Genomic DNA, 27,597 nt, shown 5'->3' on the forward strand with positions numbered 1-27,597 from the left:
AGGCTCTACCCACTCTCCTTTTTACCCCAGTCAGACCTGGGTCCCATCAGGGAGAAGCTTTAGCAAGGACACTGTTTTTGAACTAAAACCAACTGACCTGCATCTCTGTTTCCTGAGAATAATCTTGAGGGTGGGAGGGAAGGGGGGGGAGAAAGAGATCTGGAGGAGGTTATGAGAAATCAGAGGAATCCCCTGTTTTGGGAGAGGAGGAATTCCTGATTTCAACCCCACTCCTGCCCCCACTCCCATCCCAGCCCCCATTGCTTTGGCCTCCAGACTGAACTATAAGCCACTGGGAAATCAAAAATTGCTCTCTTTACCGCCTCGCCGTCCCCCACCCCCTTCCATGCTGTCCATTTTGGGGGAATCACAGCTTTCTGGAGCTAGGCTGGAGGTGGAGGTGAGGTGGAGCAGATAACTTTGATTGCTCCATCCCACTCCTTCCCCTTCCCTCACTCATTCCCCCACCCACCTTCTTACCCCCTTCCTGAGAAGGGAAAAGCCTCATAGGCTTGGGACCTGGGGATAGCTAGGTGAGGAGCAGGGGGATACAGATTGACTTACAAGGGCCAAAAGATGGTGATGTAAGAAGAAAAAATATATATGTATATGTATATATCAAACACACTGAGTGTGCCTTCTTCTGTCCCTCCTCCCCAAGCTCCCAGGAGAAGGAGGCAGTATGCAAACTATGCAAGCTGAGTGGGAGAGGGGACTTACTCAGCTGCCTTAAAACCAAATGATGAAACCAGCTCCTCCTCTGCACTCCCCTTCCCATTCCAACAGGTCAGCTTTCACAGATCTCGGGAAGGAAGGAATAGAGAGGATAGGAGAAAGGGCTGCGCCGCGATGCCAGTCTCCAATGCCTCCCGTCGCAGGCCAGCCAGGGCATCTCACAGCACCATGGTGGGAATGTGGTGCGCTGCGAGGGAGGTGGGGTGGGGCACGGGCAGGGCCGGGGAGTGGGCCTGCAGCGAGGCGTTGGGGGGTCGATGGCGGGCGCTCTTCTGGTGCGCCCGCAGCCCCGCCAGCTGCGAGTAGGCGCTCTGGCACACCTGGCATTTGTACGGGCGCTCGCCAGTGTGCAGGCGGACGTGGTTGCGGAGCGTAGAGGACTGGCTGAAGCGCCGGTTGCAGAAGCGGCAGACGAAGGGTTTGTCCAGGGTGTGGATGCGCATGTGAGAGCGCAGGTTGCTGCGGGAGTTGAAGCCCCGGTGGCAGATGACGCAGCGCATACGGCCCGCAGTGTTGGCTGCAGTGTCCACTGGATGGAAGTCCTCTGGCCAGGGCAGCGGGGCAAGGAGTGGGGAGGGAAGGAAGAGCGGAGCAGCCAGGTTAGACCGATGACTTCACTCACTAAATAGACCTTAGCTGGAAACTCTAGTCCCTTTTATGTAGATAAATGTAAACTCCTTGAGGGCAGGCACCGGTTCATTTTTTTCTTTGTATGCCCAGAGCCTAACAAAATCCCTCCTCTAAAGTAGTTATTTAACATAGGCTTGTAGAAGCCTGAAGAAGAGAAAGAAAAATGCACTCCTCTCCCTACTTTGTAGAAATGGGGGCTATGGGTATAGAACATTACATATACTGTAATACTCAGCTGATGTGTTGGTTAGTTTTACTGAGATGTTTTTTCTGGATTTTTTTTTTCATTCTTTATTACAAGGGGTAGCTCTTTGGGGAAGAGAAGGAGGATAATTTGAAAATGACCATGATGTAAAAACAAAAATATTTTAAAATTTAGATAGTAAAAGTAAATGCTTTGTAAAAAAAAAAAAAAGTAATGCTCTGCAAAAGTAAATTCATTGATTGATTTGCACTTTGACCCAGAAACTGTCATCCTGCCTCTGCCAGGGACTGACCTACCACAGAGGGCTTTGGGTCATTTTCCTAGGGCCCTGGTCTTATGGGGATGGTGGGGTTGCAAAGAACAGTGGCATTAATCCCTGGAAACTGGTGCGTTGACTTTGCAGTAAAGGTTGAATGACCACTTGTCAAAAATGTAGAGGGAAGTCCTTGTTTGGTGCAGACTGGATTTGGTGGAGATCTCAACCATCTCTGAGATTCTATTATTTTTATAAGTTATTTAAAATTATAGCCTCTCATAACTGGAAGGAACCTTCATGATGATCTAGAATAGATCTCTTTTGACAGGGAGGCTAAGGCTCAGAAAGGAGCAGTGACAGGAGCACTGACTAGCCCAATGAATTAGTAGTTATAACCTGGGTTTCCAGTGCTGTTGCTGCCACAACTCACTGCCTTCCTTGGAGGGGTCACCATTTTAGAGTAGCTAACTCTAGATGCCAGTGAATATTCCAGGTAACATACTTTATGTACTTTAGCAGAAGCTAACCAGAGGTGTCCCCCAAGATTCTATCCTAGGCCCTATTATCCTCTTCCTTTATACTATTTCCCTTAATGAAATCAGCACCTTTTGATGCAATTATTATCTCTCTGAAGATGATTCTCAGATCTACTTATCCTGTCCTAACCTTACATCTGTCCTCTGTCCTCCAGTCCTGCATTTCTAACTACCTTTTGGACATCTTAAACTGGGTATCCCTTAGTCATCTTAAGTACAGCAGGTGTAAAACTGAACTTATTTTTTCTGCTCCCTCCCCCCACTTACCTCTTTTCCTAACTTTCTTATCACTATTGAGGGCACCACCATGCTCCCAGTTACCCAGGACCTAGATGTAATCCTCAATTCCCCATTCTTTTACCCTGTATATCAAGTCAGTTGTCAAATCTTGTTCCTACCTTTGTAACATATCCCATTCTCTCCTTTGACACTGAAGTCTTAACTTCTGCAAAGTCCTACTTCTGCAAGAAGCCTTTCCCAGCCCTTCCTTAGTGCCTTCCCTCTGAGATTATCTTCAATTTATCCCATCTATACCTTAGTTGTAATTAGTTGTTTGCATATAGTCTCCCTGTAAGTTCCCTGAGAGCAGGAACTGGTTTTGTTTTTTCCTCTCTTTGTATCCCCAGCCCTTAGAGCAGTGCCTGGTACATAAGTAGTGAATACATAAATAAATCTTTGCTAGCTAGCTATCACTCTTGAAAGCTCTGCCTAGTGGCCTGGTATCTTGGGGAAGGGCAAATTAAACCTTATTGGTCAGTCTCAGTTTGGGGTTACGAGCTTAATCAAGCAAAGCCCCACTTGAACCATAGAAACAGTGTGAAATCCATCAAAAGAGGCTTCTGATGCTTTATCTGTTTTGGGGGTGGAGGAATGAGGAGGGAAGGTATCACAAAAACTGCAGGAAGAATCATTTGGTTTTCTTTCTTTCCCCTCCAATTAGAAACTAATGACTATCACTGCCCTGAGGTTAAAAAGGAAGCAGAGAAATACAAAGGGCCACCTGTAATGATGGCCCGGCTGGTTAAGGACTACCTACCATGTTTATTCTTCTTCTGTTCTTCTTCCAACCCTGGGACACCAGGAATCCCCAGGAAAGTATTATGGGAGTTCCCATACCAAACCAGCAGCTCTTGATCTGGAGGAATCATCTGCAGAAAAAAAAAAAGACCGGGAGTAGATAGGCAATGAGAGAGAGAGAGGAAGATCAAGTTTCTTACTGTATCGCTTCATAAAGGGAAAAGAATGCTGGATTTGGAGGGGAAAGACCGGCATTCTACTATTGAATAGTTCAGTAGCTTTGGCAACTCATTCTCTTGAGCCTGTTTTCTCTACTTTAAAATAAAAATGTTTAATTAAGTAGTTTCTTAGATCCCTCCTGGCTAAATTCTATGATTCTCTTAAAATCTAAATCAAACTCTGAGAATTTTAATGTGGTCATATCTGTAGTTCTACCACTTTGGCAACTTAGTCCAGCATCCTGGAATTCTTTTCACCTATATGGGATCCTTCAATTGCTATTCACTAGCCCTTATCCATGTAACATGGAGAGGGAATCTAGATAATTCTATAAAAAGGATCCCTGAGGGACTGAAGGTTTTGTTGGCCTGCTCCCCTCCCCATGGCCTAGATAAGTCCATTTCTGAAAATTATGACTGGGAAGAAAGAAGTCCTGTGCCAGAGTCAATAAAATGGGTTTTCAAAGCTTCATTAGCCCAATATATGGATAATAGGGCACACAGCAGAAACTATAATAAAGTGTGTGTGTGTGGGGGGTGTAATATCTGAGAGACAGCTGAATTTAGATTAAATGTAGTGACATTTTGATTTTGAAATCAGTTCATGAAATGATTTTCAAATATTTCCTTCCTCAGGGTAGAGAGGTATAGGACTATGTATATAGAATGCTGCATATGCTGTTATATTTGGTCACTGGGCTAGACATAGTACTTTTAAAAATTACAAAGTGTAGGAAGTAAGGCTCTATAGTGTGCAGAACCCACGTAGCAAGAAAGACTTTGATAAAATCGAGAGTCAACGTGGTACAGAGAAAAGAACATTAAACTTGGGGTCAGAGGACCTGAGTTTGAATTTTCAGATCTGCCATTCACCATATGACTCAGGTCCAAACTCTTATGTGCTCTGAACCTCAGTGTCCTCATCTGAAAAATGGGGTAGGAAATAACATTTGACTTCCTACCTCACAAGTTATGGTGAGGGTTGTTTTTTTTTAACTATAATGCTCTGTAAAAACATGAGCTATTATTATTATAATTTTAAAAATATAATTCCCACTCTGGGATATACTGATCAGAAGAAAATGCAAGGAAACCATCTTCATTCAAACCCCCTGCAACCATTCAGGTGTTTCCTAAGACTGTGTGGCATGATGTAGACCACCACAGTGCTGTGCCTAGGCTCTCATTTCTTCTGTTTATGAGTCGTTCCTGATCAGATGTTGGATATTCCAACAATTCTTTCTCTCAGATAAGATTAATGTATGTAAAGGGCTTTGCAAACTTCAAAGCATTACATAAATTTAAGCCATTATCAGCTTTTACAAGGCAGAATTATATAGCAGGCTCAATAATAAATGCTTCTCTTTAACTCTTCTTCCTCCTTTTTGTTCAATTACTTTCAAATTCTCTGTAGCTCTCTCATCTTGGATCATAGGATTTAGAGACAGATGGGACCTTATTGATAATCTAAGCCAACACCTTCATTTTACAAATGGGGAAGTTGAGACTCAGAGGTACTTGTTGATTAATTAATTTTTATTCCTGGCTATAGTGATTGGCATCCTCTAGTGATCTCAAGAAGAACAATGAAATTCACCCTTCCCCCCAAAAAAGAGAAAGAAATCACAAATTCCTTTGAGTTCCTTTTGAATTAAAAAAAATACATATGGGACAAAAAATTTAAGGGGAGATAATACACTGATAAATCATGCAAATGGCCTTTTCTTCCCCTTTTGATTGATAAGAGAGTCTCCATTATGAACCAGGCAATCATCAGAGCCAGTGAGTTCATGACACACAGACTTAGTGTAAACAGATGGTCATAGATCTTAGGAAAGCTACAGTGCCCAAGACTGAAACTCAGGAGCAATTGACCAAAATGTACACAGCTACACCAGATGTCATTTTTGTCTTTGGATTCCAAACCCACTTTGGTGGCAACAAAAAAAAATAATAAAGAAAGATTTATGATTCTTTTCATTGTGCAAAGAAAAATGAACCCAAAATACCATCCTTGCAAGGCTCAGACTATATGAGAAAAAGTTATGAAGAAAAAGATGAAAAGAGCTCAAGAATAGACAGAAGAAAATTGGGATCATCACAAAGGTCCCCATTAGTAGAAGAAAAAATAGGAAGGATGGAAAGAAGAAAGGAAGGAAGAAAAGGAATGGAGGGAGAGAAGAAAGGAAGGAAAGAAAGAAGGGGAGAAGAAAGGAGAGTGTTGTATTTTTCAAAATAGAATCACAAGAATAGATATTCCTTGTCAAAGAGAATAGGGGAAGGATCCTTATGTGACAAAGTGGGGCTGGAGGAATTTTCCACTGGCAGCTGGTTCAGGCTGTGCATAACCAGAAAACCCAGGGATTTGCTGATATCCTAAAAGGAGTGCCAAACTCTTTATCGATGTCCAGTCAACCTCAGTGAAGTCAAGAGTCTTTAACCCATTGGATTTGCAGACTGATTGAGAGAGGAATGAATCCTTTTAATCATAGCCACAGAATCTGAGTCAAAGAGAGGGGAGTCTGAAAGGCAGGTATCCTGGGTCCCTGTACTTCCCTACTAAGAAATCTGTCCTGAGGAAAAGGCTAGTGTTCTGAGAGTCTTGTTCCCCAGAATAATACACATCATGGATCTGGTCTAGCTGGATGGCTCTGAAGCTGGAAAGATTTAGATTCTCAGACACCTGGGGGATGATAATGATTGATTTGTTCCACTGCTCAGTTTGGAGAAAAGATTTGGGATTAGATAAGAATAGCTGGAGTTTCTATAGCACTTTAAGAAAGTGTTGCATAACACTTTATATTCATTATCCCTTGACTTCTTAACAGTCCTCTGGGGCAGATACTATACCCATTTTACAGATGAAGAAACAGGCTAAGAAAGTTGTCACTTCACTAAGGTCACATAAAATAGGGTAGAATTTGAATCCAGGTCTGCCTCCAGGGCTGGCATTCTATTCACTATGCCATCTTCTTCTCTTGCCTTTAATAGCTACCTAATAGCAAGATAGATGGAGTATCTGAGCCTGGATTGAACCAAAGGAGAAAGGCCAGGCGATCTGGCCAGAAAAATATTGGATTCTGCTTTTCCAAAGGACATTTAACTCTGGTCTGCAAACACTTAAGCTAATGAAGGCAAATGGTCATGTCCTGGTGTTAATCTCCTGTACCTTACTTTCCTAGATGTTCTCAGGACTTCCCAGAGCAAAGGAAACATATTTGTTCTGGAAGGAAATCTAGGCACAGATTTCTGAAAGTCTTATAAATAGCATTAGAATTAGGAGGGGGATAAAGCTGTGAAAGAGATGAGGTGATTAGTCTTTACTTCCTTCCCAGAAGGTCTGCAATTTTAGCAGAATTGTCTAATGGGGGAATAGAGTGAGAAAGATGCAGCAGTGAACAGGGCAAGAGGGAGATGCAGTGGGGGGGGGGGGAAGCTGGAAGACACCTTAGAAGTCACCTAGGCCAACTCTCTCACTTTATGGATAAGGAATTGACATAACTTGCCCGAAGTCACATAGCTAGTCAGTTAATCAGTCAGTCAATAAACATTGAAATGATAGACAGGATTTGAACAATGAGCTCCATTTCTCATTTTTCCCACTGTAACAAGGAGCAAAACTTCCTGGTACCTTATTATTATGACTAAAATGGTGTGAAAACCATCTTTCTTAATTATTTCTCCCTCAGAAATTATATTCAAAGGGTGTCTAGGTGGCACAGTGAATAGAGCACCAGCCCTGGAGTCAGGAGGACCTGAGTTCAAATCCAACCTCAGACACTTGACACACTTACTTGCTGTGTGACCTTGAGCAAGTCACTTAACCCCAATTGTCCTGCCTTTCCCCCTCCAAAAAGCAAAAAATGAAAAGAAAAGGAACAATACTCAAGACCCTTATTCTATCATGGATATGATGTGAGCTTGCAAATAATTTCTCCTTTCTAGGTCTCAGGTTCCTCATCTATAAAATAAGGTGTTGTGGGGTGAGGGGTGGGGAGAGACAAGATGACCTCTAAGTTACATTTGACGTCTAGCATCTGATGATTCTGTGTTCAGACATTCCATATTCTAAGGTTCCTTCCTATTCAGTTATTCTATAACCTATGCTCTCTTTTAGCTTTAACATTTTATGCACTAAGCAACAACAACTATGACTCCATCACTGATGGTCTATTGCAGATAAGGTGACATGTCCAAATCTCATAATCTTCCTTTTAAGGTGATCTGTGCTGATCACCATTGTTACAAAAAATAATAATAAAATAAGACATTTTCTCTCTCTTCTTCTCTAAGCTTCCTCCCAGAAACCTCTGTAAAAACCACCTTAACCCTTGTGACAGGGCTGATATAACCCACAACCTTCCAAAATATGACAGGTATATTGTCTGGCATTTCTAAGGCCAGGTATTTGGCCAGGTGAGCTCCAAAGTCATGCCAGTCAAGGGTCATTAAAGATGACAAAGTTCTGTTCTGGTGTCTATATGTCTGCCTGACCATTTCCAATAGATCTGCATTTCAGAGACTAATTTGGGTTCCAGGGATCTGTTATTTGCTGCCTGGATTCCTTCAAGACTTCAACTATGAATGCAGGGGTTTGATTTGGGAAAATTTCCAATTCAGCATTAACCCTTTTTGTTTCCATAGAAAGTCACAGTTACTATTATTATTGATAACCATAATGATGGTGATGGTGATATTCTGTGTGACTCCCACATGAATTTCTATTTGCTATCTCAAACAAGATTTTAGAAGTAATTTTAAGGAAATATGGAATTTGGTGACGTTTAAAATCAGTCAATCAGCAAGCATTTATTAAATATTGCCTATGTGCCAGGCACTGTGCTAAGTGCTGGAGATACAAAGAGAAAGGGGAAAAAAAAGGAAAAGCAACCCTTGTCTTCAAGGAGTTTACATTTTAATGGGAGGGAGATGGGGAAGTGAGGACAACAAACATAGACCACTACCTACAAGATATAGAATAGATGAAAGGCAGTCTTAGAGAGGAAAGATCTAGAAGCTGGAGGAAGTTTTCTAACATTTTGAAATACAAAATACAAATACATACTGATGTAAAAGCCAATACAAAAAAAAACAATTACATCATAATTGAGAAGCAATACATTTTCCTCAAAGACTGCATGATGGGTCTCTAGAAAGGAACTGGAAATATCACCTGGAACTGCTTCCAGCCAGGCTTTTTGGAGGCTTAGGGTATAAGAAGGATTTTGAGTACATCTAAGAATTAAGGAAAGAGTGTCCATAATCCTTCTTGGATGTCTCTTCTCCACTCTGATCTCCTATAGTATATTCTGACTGGGGAGATGCAATAAAGAGCATCCAGAATTAATCTAGTAACTTTTCCTCCTCTTTACCTCATAGTCAGAATATTCCATGTAAGGATTTCATTTTCTCAAGCTTAAAATTATGCCAACATTAGCAAACCTTTCCTGATATAGAAGCATTCAGTCAAATTCTGAGATCCTCCACCCTCAACTCAGAATGCCTTTGTTACACACACACACACACACACACACACACACACACACACACACACACACATGCATATGTATGTCTGAGATCATAGTCTTTTGTAAGCTATAAAGTACTATATAAATGCCAGCAATTATTATGATTATCATCAGTAAGCAAACACTCTGTCTAGAGAAAATAGGGAAAGCTTGAATAAAACATGGATGATTTGGAAGAATAAGACTATAGTGAAGCATATTTAACTTTAAAATTCTAAGTTGCATCATTTGGTATTTGATGATTTCTTATGAATATCAGTTGTCCCGGAACCATAGCTGTCTGGATATAACTGGTTACTGAGACTTCCAGGTAAGAGGCTATTGGACAACAGAGCAAATACCATAGACATCCTGGAGTATTAGTCAGAATGATGATTGCAGAGCTCTTATAAAGAAAGGAGAGAAAGGGAACTAATAATGATCTGTTCCATTAATGAGGAGCTCAGCAGTTACCAAAAAAGAAAAGGAAGTGGCAGAAAGGGGGAATAATCACTTATAGGAGAAAGAGAGAGAGAGAGAGAGAGAGAGAGAGAGAGAGAGAGAGAGAGAGAGAGAGAGAGAGAGAGAGAGAGAGAGAGAGGGAGAAAGAGGGAGAGAGATAGACAAGGAGGGAAGGAGAGAGATTGAGGAAGAGACAGCAGAGATATGATTACAGGAATGATCTTAAGTAAAAACTTGAACCTTAAGTCCAAAAGTTGCATGATTTATAAATTCTCTTTTGTCTTTTACTTTTAGGCCCATGCAATGTTTCACTTCTTTTGACTACCTAGTTTGCTGGGATATGATATATTCCTATCAGAATAATTCAGAAATAGAATGAGAATAATCTAGAAATAGCCCAAATCTGAACCTTGGGGGTATTTTTGTTTGTATTTTTAAAATGTCTAAGTATATCATGTTAGGGGAAAATTCCCACTAGCTTAAGTTATTTTTGGAGGTGGAAATGAGTACAGGAGGGGAAAATACACAAAGATTTACCCAGAGGAAAAAATTCTCTTTTTGGCATCTCTCAGAATTTTAACCCAATTTATTCAGTTGCTTTATTGTTAGGAAACATATATTTGCATACTTGGGGGGGGATTGAATCACAAAATCTCACAAAATGGATTTTATAAAGAAGTTTAAAAGAACTTCTCAAAGATTATGGTTTAACCTGTTGAAATGTTATTGAAAATATGGATGGGCAATAAGACTTAAAGCTTTTCTCCTTTGCCAGTTCATGCATAGGCAGCACAAAAAGTCAATTCATTTCAAAGACATCCAGAGCAAAAACTTGCAAAATGCCACGTGCAACTAACCATCACACAACAGATGGGTTGTTTGAAGAAGGAAGTTTGGGTCTTGTGTGTGTGTGTGTGTGGTCAGATCTGTGTAGATATGTTTTCCTATACCCAATAGTGGGGTTTTTCATGACAATTAATGATAGCTAGCCTAACTCAACCCTGCTCAGCTGGTTTTGAGAAAGTGGCTATACTCTTTAATGTCCTGTGATTCTTTTTATTAAAGCAAATTCTGGGATATTTAAATTTTTTCCATTTTCCTTACTGTATCAGCAATTTGAGAGACAAAGTAGCAATTGATAGAGGGTAGTCCTTGGAGTCAGGAAGACTTGGGTTCATGTCTTTCCTCTGCCTTATACTTTCAAGTTCTCTCTGAAGAATTTTAGTATCAATTGAAAGATATGGGAGATGCTGGCATAGGACCGCCCAGCATGGCATGCCGAAGCAAAGAAGGAACTGTACTCTGTGAGCAAAGCAGAATTGCAGTAGCACAAAGGAAATGTGAGATGTGCAAATCTAGAGACATCTTCATCCCAAATATTTAGCATGCCAAGCTGTGGTAGAGCCTTCCAAGCTCATATTGGATTGATCAGCCACAAACACACTATACCTTGACTCAAACTTCATGGTGTCATTGGTACTCTTGGAGTACAAAGGACAAACAACAACAGTTAGGTGTATGACCATAGACTTAACTTTAATCAAGCACTTAAACTCTTTATGCTTCTAGGTAACTAAGACTATAAATTTCCAATTTTACGTGACTGGAGGGAATTTTTAGACTGGCAATTGCCTTCAATGATGAAATTACAAGTCTAGATCCCCTCAAAATAAAATCGGAGCAATCAGTGATATTTGGATTTGTGCAGTGCTATTGAAAAGATAATAATTTGGTGAAATTATATTCTTCTTCTTCTCAATTTTCAGAATTTCAAGTCTACAGTCAAGAGTAGGAGACAAAGCTGATTTTTATTTTTGGACCTTTGAAAGGCTGCTAACCACTCTAATTAATGGTACTATCTTCAGGCTTTGGATTCTACGTTAGAACCCAGGTTCCTTCCTTGGCTCTATTCCCCTTTAAATTGCTCTGGTACACACAGTAAAACATACCTCAAGCCATAAGTTGGCTCTAGCTATGAATGTTTTGGTAGGATCCCAGGTATGGTGACAGTCTAGATTTTTGCCCTAAGTCCTATTTAAATGTGACAACATGTTCATGTTTGTGGTAAGATTTGTGACTAACTAGGAGCTGCTTGTGGTTAAGAACCATATTATATTTCATCTCCCACAATGCCTAACACAGTGCCAGGAAAATAGTGGGTGCTTGACATACCTGTTGAGTTTAGTTGAATTGCATTAAGATATGAGAGAGAAAGAATGAAAGAGAGAGAGACAGAGACAGAGACAGAGACAGAGAGAGAGAGAGAGAGAGACAGAGAGACAGAGAGACAGAGAGAGAGAGACAGACAGAGAGAGAGAGAGAGAGACAGACAGACAGACAGACAGAGAGAGACAGAGACAGAGACAGAGACAGAGAGACAGAGAGAGAGAGAGACAGAGAGAGAGTATAAAGGTGTTTATGTTTGGGTATTAGAGTAGGAGTGTATATGATGTGACAGGCACTCTGTGAAAGTGGGAAAAGAAGGGAATGAAAGTATATATGTGTTAGTATAAAAGTATATGAGGGGGGTGGCTAGGTGGTGAAGTGAATAGTGCACCAGCCCTGGAGTCAGGAGGACCTGAGTTCAAATATGGCCTCAGACACTTAACACTTACTAGGCATGTGACTTTAGGCAAATCACTTAGCCCCAATTGCCCTTCAAAAAAAAAGCAAAAAAAAGTATATGAAGGCATCTAGGTGGCACAGTGGATAGAGCACTGGCCCTGAACCAGAGTTCAAATTTGACCTCAGACACTTACTAGCTGTGTGTGTGTGTGTGTGTGTGTGTGTGTGTGTGTGTGTGTGACTCTGGGCAAGTCACTTAAACCCATTTAACCTCCAACAAATTTTTTTGTGGGGGGATATTTGCTGAAGGTATAAATATACATGAAAAGTTTAGGCAGCCAGTCATAGTTTACAGAGAATTGGTCTCGGAACCAGGAAAACCTAGGCTCAGGGCCCACCTCTGTCATATACTTACTGGCTATGTGATCCTAATCTCTTAGTGCCCCAGGTAATTCTCCAAGACTATAAATTGCAAAGCAATCACCAACCTGCTTTGGTCTAGAGAATTTCCTCACTGGGAGTTCCCGACACCAATAAAATCATAGGTCCCATCCTGCCCCCCTCCCCCCAAAAAAATCTGTGAGGATACTGGAGAGGAGGCACAGTAAGTATGCATGAGACAGATGAGGGCATGTGTATATTTGCAAGACAGTATGTATATTTGAGGATACTGTGAAGGTAAAGGAATAAATGTATACATATCGGGGAGTCAGGATGAGAATTTGAAGTTAAAGGAGCAGATGGGTGAATGTGAAGATAAGAGCATATTCTGTTCTTGAAGTGAACTTCAAACTGAGGCTACTTTAAGGTCATTAAGGGGGCAGGAAGTCCTCCAATCACACACAAAGACACACAAAGGCCACTAACTAGTTAGCAAGTTTTCTCTCAATATCAGATAATCCAACCTCTACTGAGATTGTCCGGTGTTTCATACCAGCTTTCACTCAAGTCATAGCATTTAAATGGTCCAACGATCTCTTTCCTTCCCTACATGCTACAGAGCTGAGGGTCCCAGGAACATCTTTTCCCCTAGGTCCCATTGCAATGGTGTTTATCATCCCCTCAAGCTGCCCTGAGTCTGTTAGTGGCAAAATCTGTCAAGGGCAAAGGCCAATCCTGTTTCCTCTCTAGGAAATGGGTTTTGAGTGCATTGGTTATTCAGAAGGGAATTTGATGCTGATAGAGGGAACTGTTGGGTTCTGCTCATAAGGTGTCTGGGAATGGAGGGTTTCTGGGACTGACTGGGACACAGAAGCAATGATTCCCTTATATATAAATAAAAACAAACAAAAAACTCAAACCTTACTAGCCACAAGCTCTATGGAGCAGAAATCATGTCATTTAAATTTTGTAGCTCTCCTACCTCCCACAATGCTCTATACTTAGGCACTTAATTAGTGTTGCTGAATGAATGTATGGGAATCATATCCTGGGACTTTGAATTCTTCCAAAAATTGACTATAAATGAAACTCTTTCTTTGCAGGTCATCCCTGTCTTTCCTGCCTTTATTATAGTTATTTTTGTCCATCTCCTCCTAGACTGGAAACTCTTGGTAGATAGTCTTACTCATCCTTGTATCTTCAGTGTGCAGCACAGTGTCCTTCATTGAATAGGGTTTGAGTAAATTGTGGTTTTTTTAAGTTGTAATAAATATGAATACATAGGTGAATATAGAAATGACTTATGCTTTAAATTCCAGACTCTTCTTTCCTAGTTGTTTTATTTCTAGCCCTCTACATCCCTAATGGAGCATCCTTCAAGCCTATCCTGTGGACTACTCAACTAGAGGGAATAAAGGCCAGGTGTTCCCTTTGAGCTGCCTTTAATCACCATTTTCTTTAAAATCAAATTGTAAAGATCATCTTTGCTCATTTTGCTCCTCTAAAAAAGAGATTATATTTGGGCTTCTTTTAAAGTACACACATATACATTCAAATATAGACATGAGGAACTCTGCTGTTCAGAATCTCTAAAGGACTCCCTTCTCCCTCCCCCAACACCACACACACACACACACACACACACACACACACACACACACACACACACTACAGTCTTGAACCAGGAGACTCTTGTCACCCCACAGGGTCTCACCTCAATTGCCTTGTAGAAGATACTGTTGCCAATTTGTACCACCTCCAGATTTTGCTCTTGCTCATTTCGGGCACATTTAATGTAAGTCATCCAACTTCGATGATCTTCTTGGCTTGCATCAATGAAATATCTAACTGTGCCATCTTCATTGAATACCTGGCCATGGGAAGAAAGGAACCCAAGCTAAGAAATGGGAAGGTTGAAGAAGAGCCCACTGGAAGCTTGTTGCATATATTGTACAGTGGAAAAAGCAATGGACTTGGGAAGTCAGAAGACCTTAGTTCAATTCTGGCCTTTCCACTTATGAAGTATGTGACCTCAGGCAAGATATCACCTCTCTAAGCCTCAGCTTTCTCATCTGTGAAATGAGGAGGTTAGAGTAGATTGCTTCTAATTCTATTCCTTTTCTGATCAAGCATGCTGTGATTCCATGATTGCTAAGCCCACAAAGCCAATGGTGATAATTCATAGAATCTTGGAACACAAAAAGACTTCAGAAAGCATCTTGTCTGATTCATCTTCACAATATCTCCAACAAGGAGTTATCCAGCTTCTGCTTCAAGACCTCCAGGGATGGGGAAGCCACTACTTTTCAAGGTAGTTCATCCCATTTTGGACATCTCTAGTAGGAATTGTTTCCTTATAAAACTATATAACCTGACTTGCTTCAACTGCCATCTATTGTTCTTAGTTCTCTTTGGAGTAAAGCAGAACAAGACTAATTCCTCTTCCTCTTTCCAAAATAATCGGTGGGAGGTTTCCGTGAGCTTAGGGGAGTGAGGCCTCTGAGTTCTTTTCCAGACTTTATTTTATTTATTTATTTATTTATTTATTTATTTATTTATTTATTTATTTATTTATTTATTATTGACTCTCTGAGAGCCTGGTTCCAGATGCCTAACTTTGCTTTTCTATGAAATGGGGAGAATAACCTGTATCTCCCTTTCTTAGGATGCTCTAAAATGTTCAATAATAACTAGTTGTACTTCTCAGTTGCTACTATGTAGCATTTGGTCTCCCAAGTAGGGAGTGGAGAAGGAAAAAAGAAACTTTCCCTTTCTGCTGCCAATACTTAGTTTTGAATTCTAGGTACTCCTTCTGAAAACTAGAATCTTCCTTAAATCATCTGATTTGGACAATTGAATGGTGGTTGGGTCAGCATCTAGGGAAGAAACTCCATCACCCTTCAGGAAAGAGGTCTGGGAAATAAGGTGTCCATAAAGCAAGAGAAGTGAAGTTTTCCTAGCCAGTTCCCATTCAATTCAGCAAGGGAATGAAAAACCCAGGATGAGTCATGTAACATGACTCCTTTTCATTACATATTTCTCCCTCGCTGTGTACTATGTACATCTCTTTACCTTTGGAGATGGAAAGGAGATTAGAATATAGAATGTCAGAATCAGAAGGGATCTTAGCATATAAAATGCCAGAGCTGAAAGAGACCTTAAGAACACAAGATTAGATTAGAAAGAGACCTAAGGAATAATCTAGTTCATTTCCTCATTTTGCAAATGGAAAACCTGAGGTTCAGAGGAAGGAAATTATTTTTCCCAAGGTTATCCACCAGTTAGTGTCAAGGTGGGTCTAGAACTTAGGTATTCAGACTCTCTTCCAGAGGGTGTGTTTGTGTGTGTGTGTGTGTGTGTGACACATTCAAGGCCAAAGATTCACTTGGTTCCTCAACATCTGCATATACTCTTTTTCCTGACCTTTAGCAAGGTTTTTAGGGAAAGGGAAGAAGGTGAAGGAAAGGAGAGAGATACTTTGTTGCAGAGAAGGCAGGTTTTATAGACCTTCCAAAAAGGATGGAGGTATACTGAGTGTGCCCTTGGAGGCAGTGGGGAAAGGAGGAAAGTTGGTGTGTGATTGACCCCATGGTTATGCCGACCCCCACATGGGGACTACTGTTACATCCTCATATGCTAGCTGGGAGTTAGTGTGGGGAATAGCAATTTTTGGATCAGTATTTGGACTGAACAGGGCAGGCCATGTACCATATGCATTTCTCACCATTAACCTGAAGGGTGCCCATTGCCCTCCATCCAAGAAGAGAACTAAGAATTCAGTAAGTAGCATTAAACTTTTTCAGCTTCTGTTGGAGCCTTGCCCTGAGAGACTTGACTATCCCTCCAGTTCTGACTTCATAGATACCTTTGTCTGGTAAGAGGATAAATCTGTAGCTACCCCAGGTTCTTCTTGCAAAGTACTTACCCAGGGAGCTAGGTTGCTAGCAGGGCAGAGGCTGGTCTATCTGGTTTGTAGTGCAGCATTGTTCCCAGGCCCTCCCCAGGTGAATACCATCTCCATTTACCTCCCACATCAGGTTGTTATTCTTGCAGATATCCACGTGCTCTGGAGAGATGACCCTGCCTGTGAAGGGACCCATTTCAGTGCCTGCTTTGATCCAAGTCTTGGAGAAGATGCCCAGGCCTTCCCCGGGGATAGAACTCTGAGCGATAATCACTTCAGATGGCAGCACCAGACTCGACAACTTCTGCACCTCTGCTGGGTGGAGAAAGGAGATGAAATGGGGCAGTGAAAAGGTTGTGGAGGGCGCCATAAGAAAGGGTCCCAACAGAACATCTCAGTCCCCTTCCCTCCCAGACTCCAGACTTGTCTCCTTCATCTCCCCATCGATGTCCTGGACGACTAGATTACAGCATGAAGGGACAGAATCGAGGCCCTGGTCCTAGGACAACTGTAGAGTCAGGCAAGGAATGGAGAGGAGACATCACGGAAAAAGCAAGTCGTCTTCCAAGGGGCGACCCTTCCTGCAGGCAGTTGCAAACAGGGGAGAGGACAGGGATCAGGTAGATCTTTGGAAAACGCTTAGAGGGTACCTTAACAGGATTCCAGGACCCGAAGAGAAGGAGAAAGACACCTCACCAGCACTATCATACAATACACAGTAGCTATTTCTCCCTGGGCTAAGGCTGCTTCATTGCGCACCAAGATTGGGAAGTCCTAGCCTGACTGGGCAGGAGTGTGTGTGTGTGGGGGGGAGGTGGGGGATGCGGTAGCCCTTCAGGGTCGATCTTCGAGCCTCAGGCGGACCTGACCCCCGGCTGGGATGGGGGCAGCTAATGCACATTCCGGATCCTACAATGTGTTACAAGGTTCCCCTCTAAGCTACCTGGGAAAAAAATATGAGAGCGCCGAGCCTGAAAAGGGGGGTTAAATGGTGTCTATTTCAGCCCATCCAGCAATTTGTCACGCTGTTAAAGTGATCTGCATTCATTAGGCTCAACTAGAAAGAAATTGCTAATTCTAAATTCATTAGCCCTTTAAGAATGCTGTAGCAGTAAATTCGGCCTCACTGCGGAGAAGACTTGTTTAAAAGGGGCCGAGGAATTCCCCTTACAAAATGGGGAGATTAGATGGTTGACATAGTGTGAATGGAACTGGAATTAGTCTTCACGGTAAATTAAGAGAGGAACAGAAATCTTAAAGGGGGGAAAGAGAGGGGGACGCCCAGAAATGCCAGCGAAAGGGAGAGATATTGTTTGCGGGTTGATGAATGAGGAATAAGAACTTGAGACATCTTAAAGAAAAGAAACTTTTTTCTCTCTCCCTCTCCCCAGCCCTCCCCAGCCCCTCTTCCCCCCCTTTAAAGTTTCTGGGTTTAAGTGGGAACTTTCGCAGGTCAAGCCCAAGTTAACTAAATGAATTTAAAACCCTTCTTTTTGAGTCAACTGCTATTACACGCCTAGTAAGGCCTTAAACGCCGGGGACTTGGGCTCAAAAGGGGCGGGGTGGGGGTGGGGGAATCAATGGCCGAGTGGGGAGAGGGAGAAGGGAGAGGCGGGGAGAGGCTGTGGGATCGAGAGTGAGGAAGTCAATGGGAGAGGAATTCCGAGAATTGTGGATTTTCGAGAGCTCCAAGCACTGGGGTTTCAGAAAGTTGTTCCCCATCCCATCCCTCAGCTCCTGCCCCCAAGGAGGGCTAGTGTCCCCTTCGCTCCCACCCCACCTCTGTGTGAACTCCGGGACAAAGAACTGCCTGGGCTGCCTCCCTAGCTGCCTGGGCTTCTGTGCGTACGATAATCTGGGTTGAGGTGGGCTGGGCAGAGAGCCGTCCAAGGGGACATCGAGGTATGTAGGTATCAGGGCCCAAACTAGCCGGGACTCTCTGGCTTGAAGGGGAGCGCGGGGCTTAGGCGGTGACTGTCGCGTCTTAAAACCACCCCAGGGAGCAGGGCCCACTCACCTCCGGAGAAGGACTGCGCCAGCACCTCTGCGGTGAAGGCGGTCTTGGGGTTGGCGTGGTGGGACTTCTCTTCGAAGAGCTGTTCGCCTAGCACGTTCCGCCAGCGACCGTATAGGAAGCTGTGCAGGATGTCGGAGGTGATCACCTCAGCCAGAGACAGCCCTTGAGGCTTCAGGCCAGTCTTCAGCACCAGGGCTTCCGCGGGGAGCACCGAGCCCATCATGAACCACCCCGTCCTCTCTGGCCACTCGAGACGGCAATGGGCTCGGGGGAGAGCAAGAGAGGGAGAGCAAGAGAAGGGAAGGAGGAGGAGGAGGAAAAGGAGGAGGTGGAAGAAGAGGAGGAGGAGAAAGAGGAGGGAGGGAGGTGACCGAGAGAAAGGGGGCAAGAAAAGAGTGTGTAAGAAAAAGCGTTAATAGCCAAGTCTGAGTAAAAAAAAATATATATATATATATTTATATAGAGAGATAAATATATATATGGATCTTATCAGTGTTTGGAGATGGGCTTTCGGGCGAGCTTTCGCCTTTTGCTACTCTACACCTAGCAGTCTGCCACTTGGCAAATTCTCAGCCCCTTTATAGGAGCCGCAGTGACCCTCCTAATTGGTTATTAATGACCCCCCTGACGTTGTAAGATAGACTTGTTCTACCAGGGAGTGACAAAACTAGGGGGAGAGAGCGAAGAAAGAGAGGGGGGAGAAGGAGCCCCCTCCTCACCTTCGTCGCTGTCGTCGTCCCCCTCCCTCTCCCCCTTTCCCCCTCCCCTTGTGGGAAGGGCAGAGGGAGAGGCAGGACCAGAGGCTAGGTTTATCCCAGCATAGAAATCCGGGAGAGGGGCTGGGGAAAAAAGACTGCTCTCTAAACCTGCTACAAGTCTGCACTTCTCTAGATGGGGGGTGGGGGGCGAGGAGTGGGAGAAAAGCACAAACAGAGAGATAGACCCACATATAGACAGACGCACACACACTCTTCCTGGTCTGGTTGCTGCCTCCGATTGCCCCAATAGGCTTCGGATACCAGAAGGCTATTACCAAAGTGTTTCTGGATTGGGGCAGGGTTGCACTCAGCTTCCCGTTTCTCCTCTCCCCAGCTCGCCCCCCAGCTTTGAGGAACAGGGAAAAGGGTGCTTCGTGATCTTAGCTAAGAAGTCCCCCAACCTCAGTTTCCCGACCCGATGTAACCCCATACTCCATTTCCCCTGTTCCTCAGGTCCCCAGCCAAGGTCCAGCTTTCCCAATGCCTCCCGCTGGGATCGCCGAAGTAAGCTTCTTTTTTGGGCGCGGATAGGGCAGTTCGAATAAAGCGGGCCGCCAAGGATCCGAACCGCCGGGAAAACGAAATCCAGGCCTGGGGTCAGTGTGTGGAGCCGCAATTTCTGCAAGGCCGTCGGGGGCCATTTGAGCCGAGACAGGGGCCTAAAGGCTGGAGGGATGGGGAGAGCAGGAAACTGTGGAAATTGGTTCCAGAGATCTCACCTGCTTGGGATACTTCTCTCGGAGTGAACCCACTTCCCGAACCGTCCCTGCCTTCCAGTTTTGTCGGGGATGTCACACCAAATCCAGGATGTTTCTTCAGATTCCTCAATCCGTTCCAGACTACAGGGTCCGACCTCTGTCCCTTTTCCTCCCAGACGCGGGTTCGGTCAGAGTCCGAACCAAACCGAACCGGACCAAGCTGGTCTCGCTTCCTTATCCTCCTCCCCGACACCGGTCCAGACTGTCGGCCTGGGGATAAGATCGCGGGGAGAGGCCTTCAGGTGCGATCTTCGGGGACCCTGGGGTGGTTCTCCAAAAAGACAAATAAATGGGATTGCTAATCGGTCCAAACCCTAAACTGAAGCTTAAAACAGAACCTCCACAGCTAGGCAGGTCGGGTTCCCAATCCCACCAGCGGAAGCCCAGGACTGTCTTTGGCTCTCTGCCTAAGGCCTACCCTAGTTCTAAAGCTCTTTGCTTGGGAGGCCAAAGGAAGCCTCTCAGTTCAGGTGTTCCGACTTAGGACCAGCGCGTCCAAATGGAATTTTTTCTCCGGCTACTTCTGCCTTGCTTTTCTTTTCGGTCTCTCTCTGGCTCTCCAACCCATTACCCTTCTTCCTCTACAGCTTCTGTGCCCCCTATTCTTTCTTCATTCTCTTTCTTCCTCTGTCTCCTCTTTTCTCTGCCTTTCCTTTTCTTTCCTCCTTTCTCCCTCTTTCAGTCTCTCCTGCTCTATCCCTTCATTCTTTATTTTTTTAACCTCTTCTTTCTTTCTCCCTCTCCTTTCTCTTCCTCTTCTGTCTCTCTGTCTGGATCTCTCTCTCTCTCTCTGACCACCGAGAGGCCCAGAGAGAATAAAACAAGGACTCCAACCACTATGTATGTCCGGGTAGCTAAAGTCACTGCTGGCAACCAAGGGCGTTTTTTCCCATGGGTAAAGGGTCCCTCTGTCCTGGAAAGAAGATGAGAAAGAGGCTTTGCTGTGCGTTTGAATAGCAAAGCTAGAGCCAAAGAGCTTTCCCACCCCCTCACCCCCCATTAGCCTAGAACAGGATAAACTACCTCTCAGCTATTTCCTCCCTCCGTCTCCTCCCTATTAGATTTGGCCACAAGCCCGAGGGCCCAGCTAACAGGTGGTCATGAACATCACCACCAACCTATTCCATGGAAATTAAGCTGGCCAGTGACACAAGGACTCCTGATGCTCCAAACGCCTCCAATCTGAGACTTCTGGACCCTCGGGTCTTGGGGAGCGCAGAGGCTGTTCCATTGGCATCCCTAGTTTGGAGGCTACTGGACTCCAGAGAGGAGTGGACTAGAAGAATAGAAGGGAGGGCAGATGTAATAGGTGTGAAGTAATAGGGGAAGTTCACCAAGCAGTTCTCTCTGTGCTGGCACAAGGTAGCACAACAATGGATCTGGACCTGAAGATTTTGTCCTTCAGGACAGCTTTCCCAAATGGGAACCTGGAGCCAAGCAAGTCGTGCTTCCAGGGCCTCCGTGTGTAGTTATTTGTGAATACTCATCTTCAGACCAGGGGCCTCGGATTAAAACAACAAAAACAGAAACCAGAAACAACAACAATAACTAGACCAGTTCGGAAAGCCCTTTGACTAAGATTTGCCCTTAAAGTAAAGATCATTCTTGTCCAGAACAAAATCAGGAGCCCCTGTCACCTTCCTTTGGCCATCTCCAAGCCGCAGTCACACCCTCATTCCTTCGCGGCTATTCGCTGACTCCAGCTGGGACATGCCGCAATACTTGGGGGCGCTGGAGCGGTATGAAGGAAGAACGAGATAAAGTTCCTATTCTATGAACACCAGCACCACTCTCTCAACCAAGTTACTGCCACCAATGAAAGAACATGTGGCTATCATCCATCCTGTGCCATTCACCCTCCTCTCCCGAGCACTAGGGCTAAGGAACCTTTCCTTTTTCAGATATTGAAAGACTTTTACACGACGTGGGTGGTGGCTGTTTCTGTTACTCCCACTGGTCCCTTAAGAATGATTTTGTTTTGAAAATATAGACCATCGCCGTCATCAGAAAGGACGAAGTGTGGGAAGCTTCCCAAACTTTCCTGGAAAGAGGAAGACAATGGGTAAATTGTCTGCATGGAAAGATGCAGGCAAGGGGAAAATTCGCCACGGGGAAAGTCTCAGTCTGGATCTCTCAATACTGTATACCTATTTGCCCACATCGTAGGAAAACGGCGCGCGGCTCTAAGTACACAGCCACACCCTAGATAGGCTCCTAAACCTCCAGACTTCTCCGGCAGACAGTCTCGCAGTTAGGAAACAGAGGCAGAAGCTGAGAGTGATACCGAAGGAGAAATTACCCGAGACCATCCATTCCAATCCTGCCGAGTCAAGTCAGAGAGCTTGTGCTTCTTACCTTTCCCTGTACAAGTGAACAACGCCGAGTCATTTTGCCCTCTCTCTCTTCTCTCATCTCTTCCAGAGATAGATGAAGAATTTAGGGCCTGGAAAAGGATGCGAAACCCTTTCCTGCTAGAGAGATTATGGGGTGGGGTGAGGGTGTCCTTGGGCAGGTAGATAGGGGAGGTTGTAGAAAGGTTAAAATATTACCAAGTAAATGGATAACTACAGAGTTAGACACTTATCTGTGTCTGCATTAAGACTTGCACATGACCAGGATCCAGCTTATAGCCCTGAGAGAGCTTAAACACACTTGGGGATGAAAAAGAGGAGAGATACCCGGTTTCTTTGTATAGGTTGGGTAGATGGGGAGGGGGGTAAACTCTTGCGTCCTTCTGTAGCAGCTGTTTGGTCCCTGCAGCACCCACGGGGGCTAGGACATTGGCCAGGGAAAAGGGAGGAAGGAAGAGAGAGGAGCAGAGAAAGAGAAAGTGGGAAGTTAAGGAGAACGGAGCTACCGTTCCTAATTTTTAGAGGAAATCAATTTAATATTCATGACTTTTAATAGGAGAGAAACTTTTCCCCTTTGCTGGGGATATTGTTGTAAGTTGTCTTTGGGGTGGGATTGGGGGGGGGCAGACCATGAGCTGGCTTGTATTGCCATCTGCATATTTCCAAAGTCTCCTCTCTGCCCATCCCCAGAGCACTTTAATATTCATGGGTGTTAATAGAGAGGCCCTTAGTATATTGGGCTATTGTGGGGAAGTGTTCGTATTGCTCTTCCTCTGAATAGCCCCAGTTCCCCTTTCTTTGGAGATGTTTTCCAAGGTTGATGGGCCAGGAGTGAATGGTGACTTTTTTTCCCCCTCCCTCCTCAGCCCCCCTTCCAGAGAGAACATCTTTATCCCAGCCGCAGCTTCTCTGGTTCCCCATTCACGGCGCTCTGGAGTGCTGGCAGGCCAGAGAAAAGTGGAACGAATCAATCTTTCACGCTCCTTTTGAGGTCAATTTGACACCCAGGGGCTCCGCTTTTCTTCCCGGAGCCCGCGAGGGGATGGCCGGCTCCGGACAACGTCGGGGCCCGAGGAGGGGAGACTAGGGGCGGCCAAGGGGCCGAGGGAAGAAAAGATATCGGGAATGGGGGACAGAGGAAGGCTCAGGCTGACTGATACTGCAAGAAAGGGGATTTGAGCCCAACAGCTGCTTTGGGGAAGGCGGGGGGGTGGTGGTGGTGGGAGCTGAAGGGGGGGGGGGTGCGCCCCTGTCAGACCTCGTCTCCCTCTCGATGAATAGGATTTGGAAAGACCTCAGATTGATTTATATTTATGGCTGCCGAACATTTATTGCTGGGCGAGAGCGGAGAGGAACTAGGGGGGCTGGGAAGGGTGTTGGGGGGCCAAAAGAAGGATCAGGCTGTCAGGGCTAATCTCCCAGAATCCCCTCCGAAATGAAGTGGGAGCCAGGGAACCCGACCTGGAGAACTGGCCAAAGCGGGACTAGATTCAGTTTCCCATTTAACCCTTTGGGAAGGGAGACTTGAGGAAGACCGCGAGGATATGGGAAATTTCCAGTTGAGATGAAAATTCTTTTTCCTCGTTTCCTTTCGGCAACCCTTCTCAGCTATGGGTTTGGACTCACCCATTTATAAATGCGGGGTTGGAGACTAGGGAGTGGTACAGAGGATATTTCCACTTCTTCCTGTGATCCCAGGTGAACTTCCCCCACCCAGCTCTCCTTTCCCGCCGGTCTCCGACTCCAGTATTCGTTTGCACTGTATCCCATTCCCTGACGGAGTTCCTATCAGCTATCCCTGTAAACAGGATTTAGCTGACGGCACCTCTTGGAGAGTCCGACCCAGAGGAACGCTTTGGGTCGGGGACCAAGAAAACCCAACCCCCCCCCCCCCCATTTGTCTGTGTTTGTCTCACAGCATTGAAGCCAGGGTGAGCAGAGTTTAATTTAGGGGACTACCTCGTGAATTGAAGTTTGGGGTGGGGAATCTGCTCCAATGAAACAAGGTGGGTCCTGGGATCTTGGGGATTAGATTTCCTTCGATCTTTGAGAGTCTCTTTTTCTCAGTCAAGGAAGTCAGAGCTCAGTGAGGGAGTGAGGTCTCGACTGTGGTTTCGTCCTAATTCGGAGGCAGTTAAAATTAGTCAATAAGCATTTATTAAGTGATTTCCGTGTACTAAGTGCTGCGGATATAAAGAAACAAAACAAAAACAACCTCTGCCCTCAAGAAGCTTATGTTCTAAAGAGGGAGATAATATATAAATAAATATATTATGCACACACATACACATATACACATAGACAGAATAGATAGAAAGTAATACCAGAGAGAAGGGACTGGCAGCTAGGGGTAAAGGAAAGGCCTGTGATTACAAATTTCTTTCGTACCCCTACCCCCACCCCAAGATGCTGGGAAATCGATGGCGAAGCTGCCAGACCAGCCAAGAACAGAATGGGGCCCATTGTCAGAAAGAGAAATACATTTTTCTGGAGCTAGTGAAGGCCCGCCTTTCTTTTGAACTTTAGAAGAAAGTCTCTTACTCTCACCCCATGGAGGGAGTAGATTTCCTTTCCGTCTTCTCACCCCTCCTCCCTCCCTCCCCTCCCATCTCCTTAAACATCTGCTTGGGGAAAATCTACCCTAGAGGGCAGATCTGTTGTTCCCTTTAAACCCTTCCAACTCATTAAAAAGATATTAGGAGACTTGAGAAAGTCCATCCCAGGTATTGATCAGCGGTGCTGATCCGGAGGGGGAGCGGCGGAGATCATTACAGGGAGAAAAGGAAAAAAGAAAGAATGTGTCTTTGGCTCCGGTCTGGGCAGAGTAGAAGACTGGAGCCGCTGGCTTCCCCTCTCAGTTTAAATACTGTAACGAAAAGAATGGACCTGCGTCTATGTGTCTTTTAATTTCATCTTATTACTTTCGTCGGATGAAGTCACTGCTGCTACACTGTCTCCTCTCTCTCTCTCCCTCCCTCCCCCGCTCCACTCCCGAATCAGCCAGTTTTGTTAAAGATAGAGGTTCAGGGCTCATGTAGGGAGAGAATGAATTTTTATTCCATTCTCACCTGAAATCTGTATCTCACAGAGTCATAGGATGTTAGAGGCACGGATGTTTCTGTCTGCGCTGTCTTCTCTCGCTTTTCTCTCCTCTTTTTCTATTTTTCTTTCTTCTATCGTCTCTCTTTTCTGTCTCCTCTTGGTTCTCTCCTCTTTCCTTCCTATCCCTCTCCCTTCTCCTTTTACTATTCTCTTTATGTCCTTCTTTCCCTTCTGTCTCCTCTCCCCTTTCTTTCAGTGTTTTTTCCCCTCTTCTCTGTCTTTACCTCCCCTCCCGCTTCCCCCCACCCCCAAGTCTTTTCAAAGGAGAGGCTACAAGTGAAAAGGAAAGCACGTTCCCTCTCTTCCACAGGCACACAAATCCACTCACCCGGGTTCACACACACACTTCAGGACAGAAGGGAATAGCGCCTCCCCCCATCCCTTCCAGCCCCCGCTTAGGGGCGTCATTGGGGACCGGCAGGCGAAGAGCGCCCCAGTTGTCCCTCCCCACAACGTGAAGGGCAGAATGGCTTTTCTCCGCCGTTTTGACGCGCGCGGACAAAGAGCTGAGGCGCTGCAGGAGGCTGGGGGCTGGGGCCCCGGGGGAGGCCCGAAGGGAGAGCGGGCGCTCGGACCCTCGCACAAAAGAAATCCGCCAATGTTTTCAATAGCTTTAACTCAATGAGGGGGACTTTTCTTTCCTCCCTCTTCTGTGCCCCCCACCCCCCCCATGCCGTATACCCTCATCCCCCGCACCCAGGCGGGAAGGAAAAGCAGGAGCTGGAGAAGAAAGGGCGCAACACAAGAGTGGTGAAAGCGGAGGGCTGCAGGCTGAAAGGAGGCTCGTCTTTAATGGGGAGATGGGGGGGGGGGTGTTTGTTGGGATCAAATTTAATTAGCAAAGGACAGCCCTTGAAAGACAAAAGGCGCTCAATATGGATCCAATCTGAAGCTCGTTTGGAAACTCGGGCTCCGGGAAAAGTCAAAACAGAAAAGGCGCCGAGAGAAAGGCCTGGGGAGGCCGGCGCCGTCGGGGGCCGGGCAGGTGACTAGCTGGCACGCGTGGGGCCCCCGGAGTGCAAGCCAGTGGGGTGGCGCTGCGTGCGCAGCGCCTGGCCACTGCGACCTGGGACCGACCAGAGAGCCAGCTGGGGACAATGGTCGTGCCCACCCGGAGGTGAAGGGGAGGGGGGTTGGGGGCAAGCCCCTTCGGGAACTAGAGTCGCTCCCTGCTGGGACAAAGCGTTGCTCTAGGGTGGCAGGTCCGGCCTACTCCGAAATGCTGGAGGGAAAAGAGAGAGCGGTGGCGAGGATGGTGAAGAGGGCACCTCAGCCAGCAGGTCTCAGGTATCCAGGTCCTGGAGGTGGGATGTCGTGGGGGAGACTCTGAAGTTTCCTCCTCTACACCTCCAACACATGGATCGCCAGAGAAAGTACACCAAAGCCTGACACATTTGAGAGAGACTGAGACATAGGGAGACTGAGGCAAGCAGAGAAAGAGATAGAAAACTAGAAACAGAAACAAAGATGATGACAGAGATATGGACATTGAGGCAGAGAACTGAAGTAGAAAGAGGCAAAATCTGGCCGAACTAGAAACATAGGCAGGTAGAGGTTGCTAAAATGTGCTAGACAGATGGATGAAAAGAAGTCCACTGGTGGTACACAGTAGGCTGAAGAGCTAGGGAGGCTAGAAGGCTGAACAAACCCTACTGGGCTCTAGAACAGTCAAAGGAGTTTCTCTTCCCAGCCCCCTCATCATTCTATGGGGAAGCTGCCTGTCCCCTTGACTTCTCTAGACTCCCTGGACTCTAGGCAACCTGAGGGTGTCGATAGAGAGGAAAAGGAGCCCTAAGTAACACCTAACACTGTATAGGGACACAGGGATAGCTCTTTCATGGTGGAAAGGTTAATATATTCAAGGGTGAAAGAAAACATAGAAATCTACTCCCCCCTCAATTGGGGGTGTCCTCAGGGAAGAAGACCCAAATGAAATGGAAAGGTCCCAAAAAGGATTAAGCTTAGAACTCATAGCCTTGTCAGAAAAGGCCAAGAATTCCCTTTAATGAGACTGTTGACTAGCATTCAAGACCTACTATAGTCTAGCCCCAAACTACCTTTACTCCAACACTCATCCTCTACTCAGAGCACCACCCCACCCCAAACTTGATCACCCATCCTCGAACACTCCGATCTGCCCACCTCTTTGCTTTTGCTCACACCATCTGCTTTGGAATGCTCTCTTCCTTCTGTTT

The 27,597-nt window shown here is 45.2% G+C and overlaps 1 protein-coding gene across 1 annotated transcript; it reads right to left on the reverse strand.

The window, feature by feature from the left end:
- Nucleotides 1-893: 893 nt before the first annotated feature.
- PRDM12 (PR/SET domain 12) lies at nucleotides 894-18,656 on the reverse strand. The gene is made up of 5 exons (XM_069069603.1): nucleotides 18,434-18,656; nucleotides 16,538-16,728; nucleotides 14,227-14,382; nucleotides 3,399-3,510; nucleotides 894-1,279 (listed from the first exon to the last, which is right to left on the reverse strand). Exons 1-5 carry the CDS (start codon nucleotides 18,654-18,656, stop codon nucleotides 894-896), a joined length of 1,068 nt encoding a protein of 355 aa, XP_068925704.1.
- Between the last annotated feature and the right edge of the window lie 8,941 nt (nucleotides 18,657-27,597).

Source organism: Petaurus breviceps, unplaced genomic scaffold (genome assembly GCF_028583685.1).
Source record: "Petaurus breviceps papuanus isolate PSGF00001 unplaced genomic scaffold, PetGlider_PUasm1.0 90779, whole genome shotgun sequence".
In the NCBI taxonomy this organism is placed as follows: domain Eukaryota; kingdom Metazoa; phylum Chordata; class Mammalia; order Diprotodontia; family Petauridae; genus Petaurus; species Petaurus breviceps.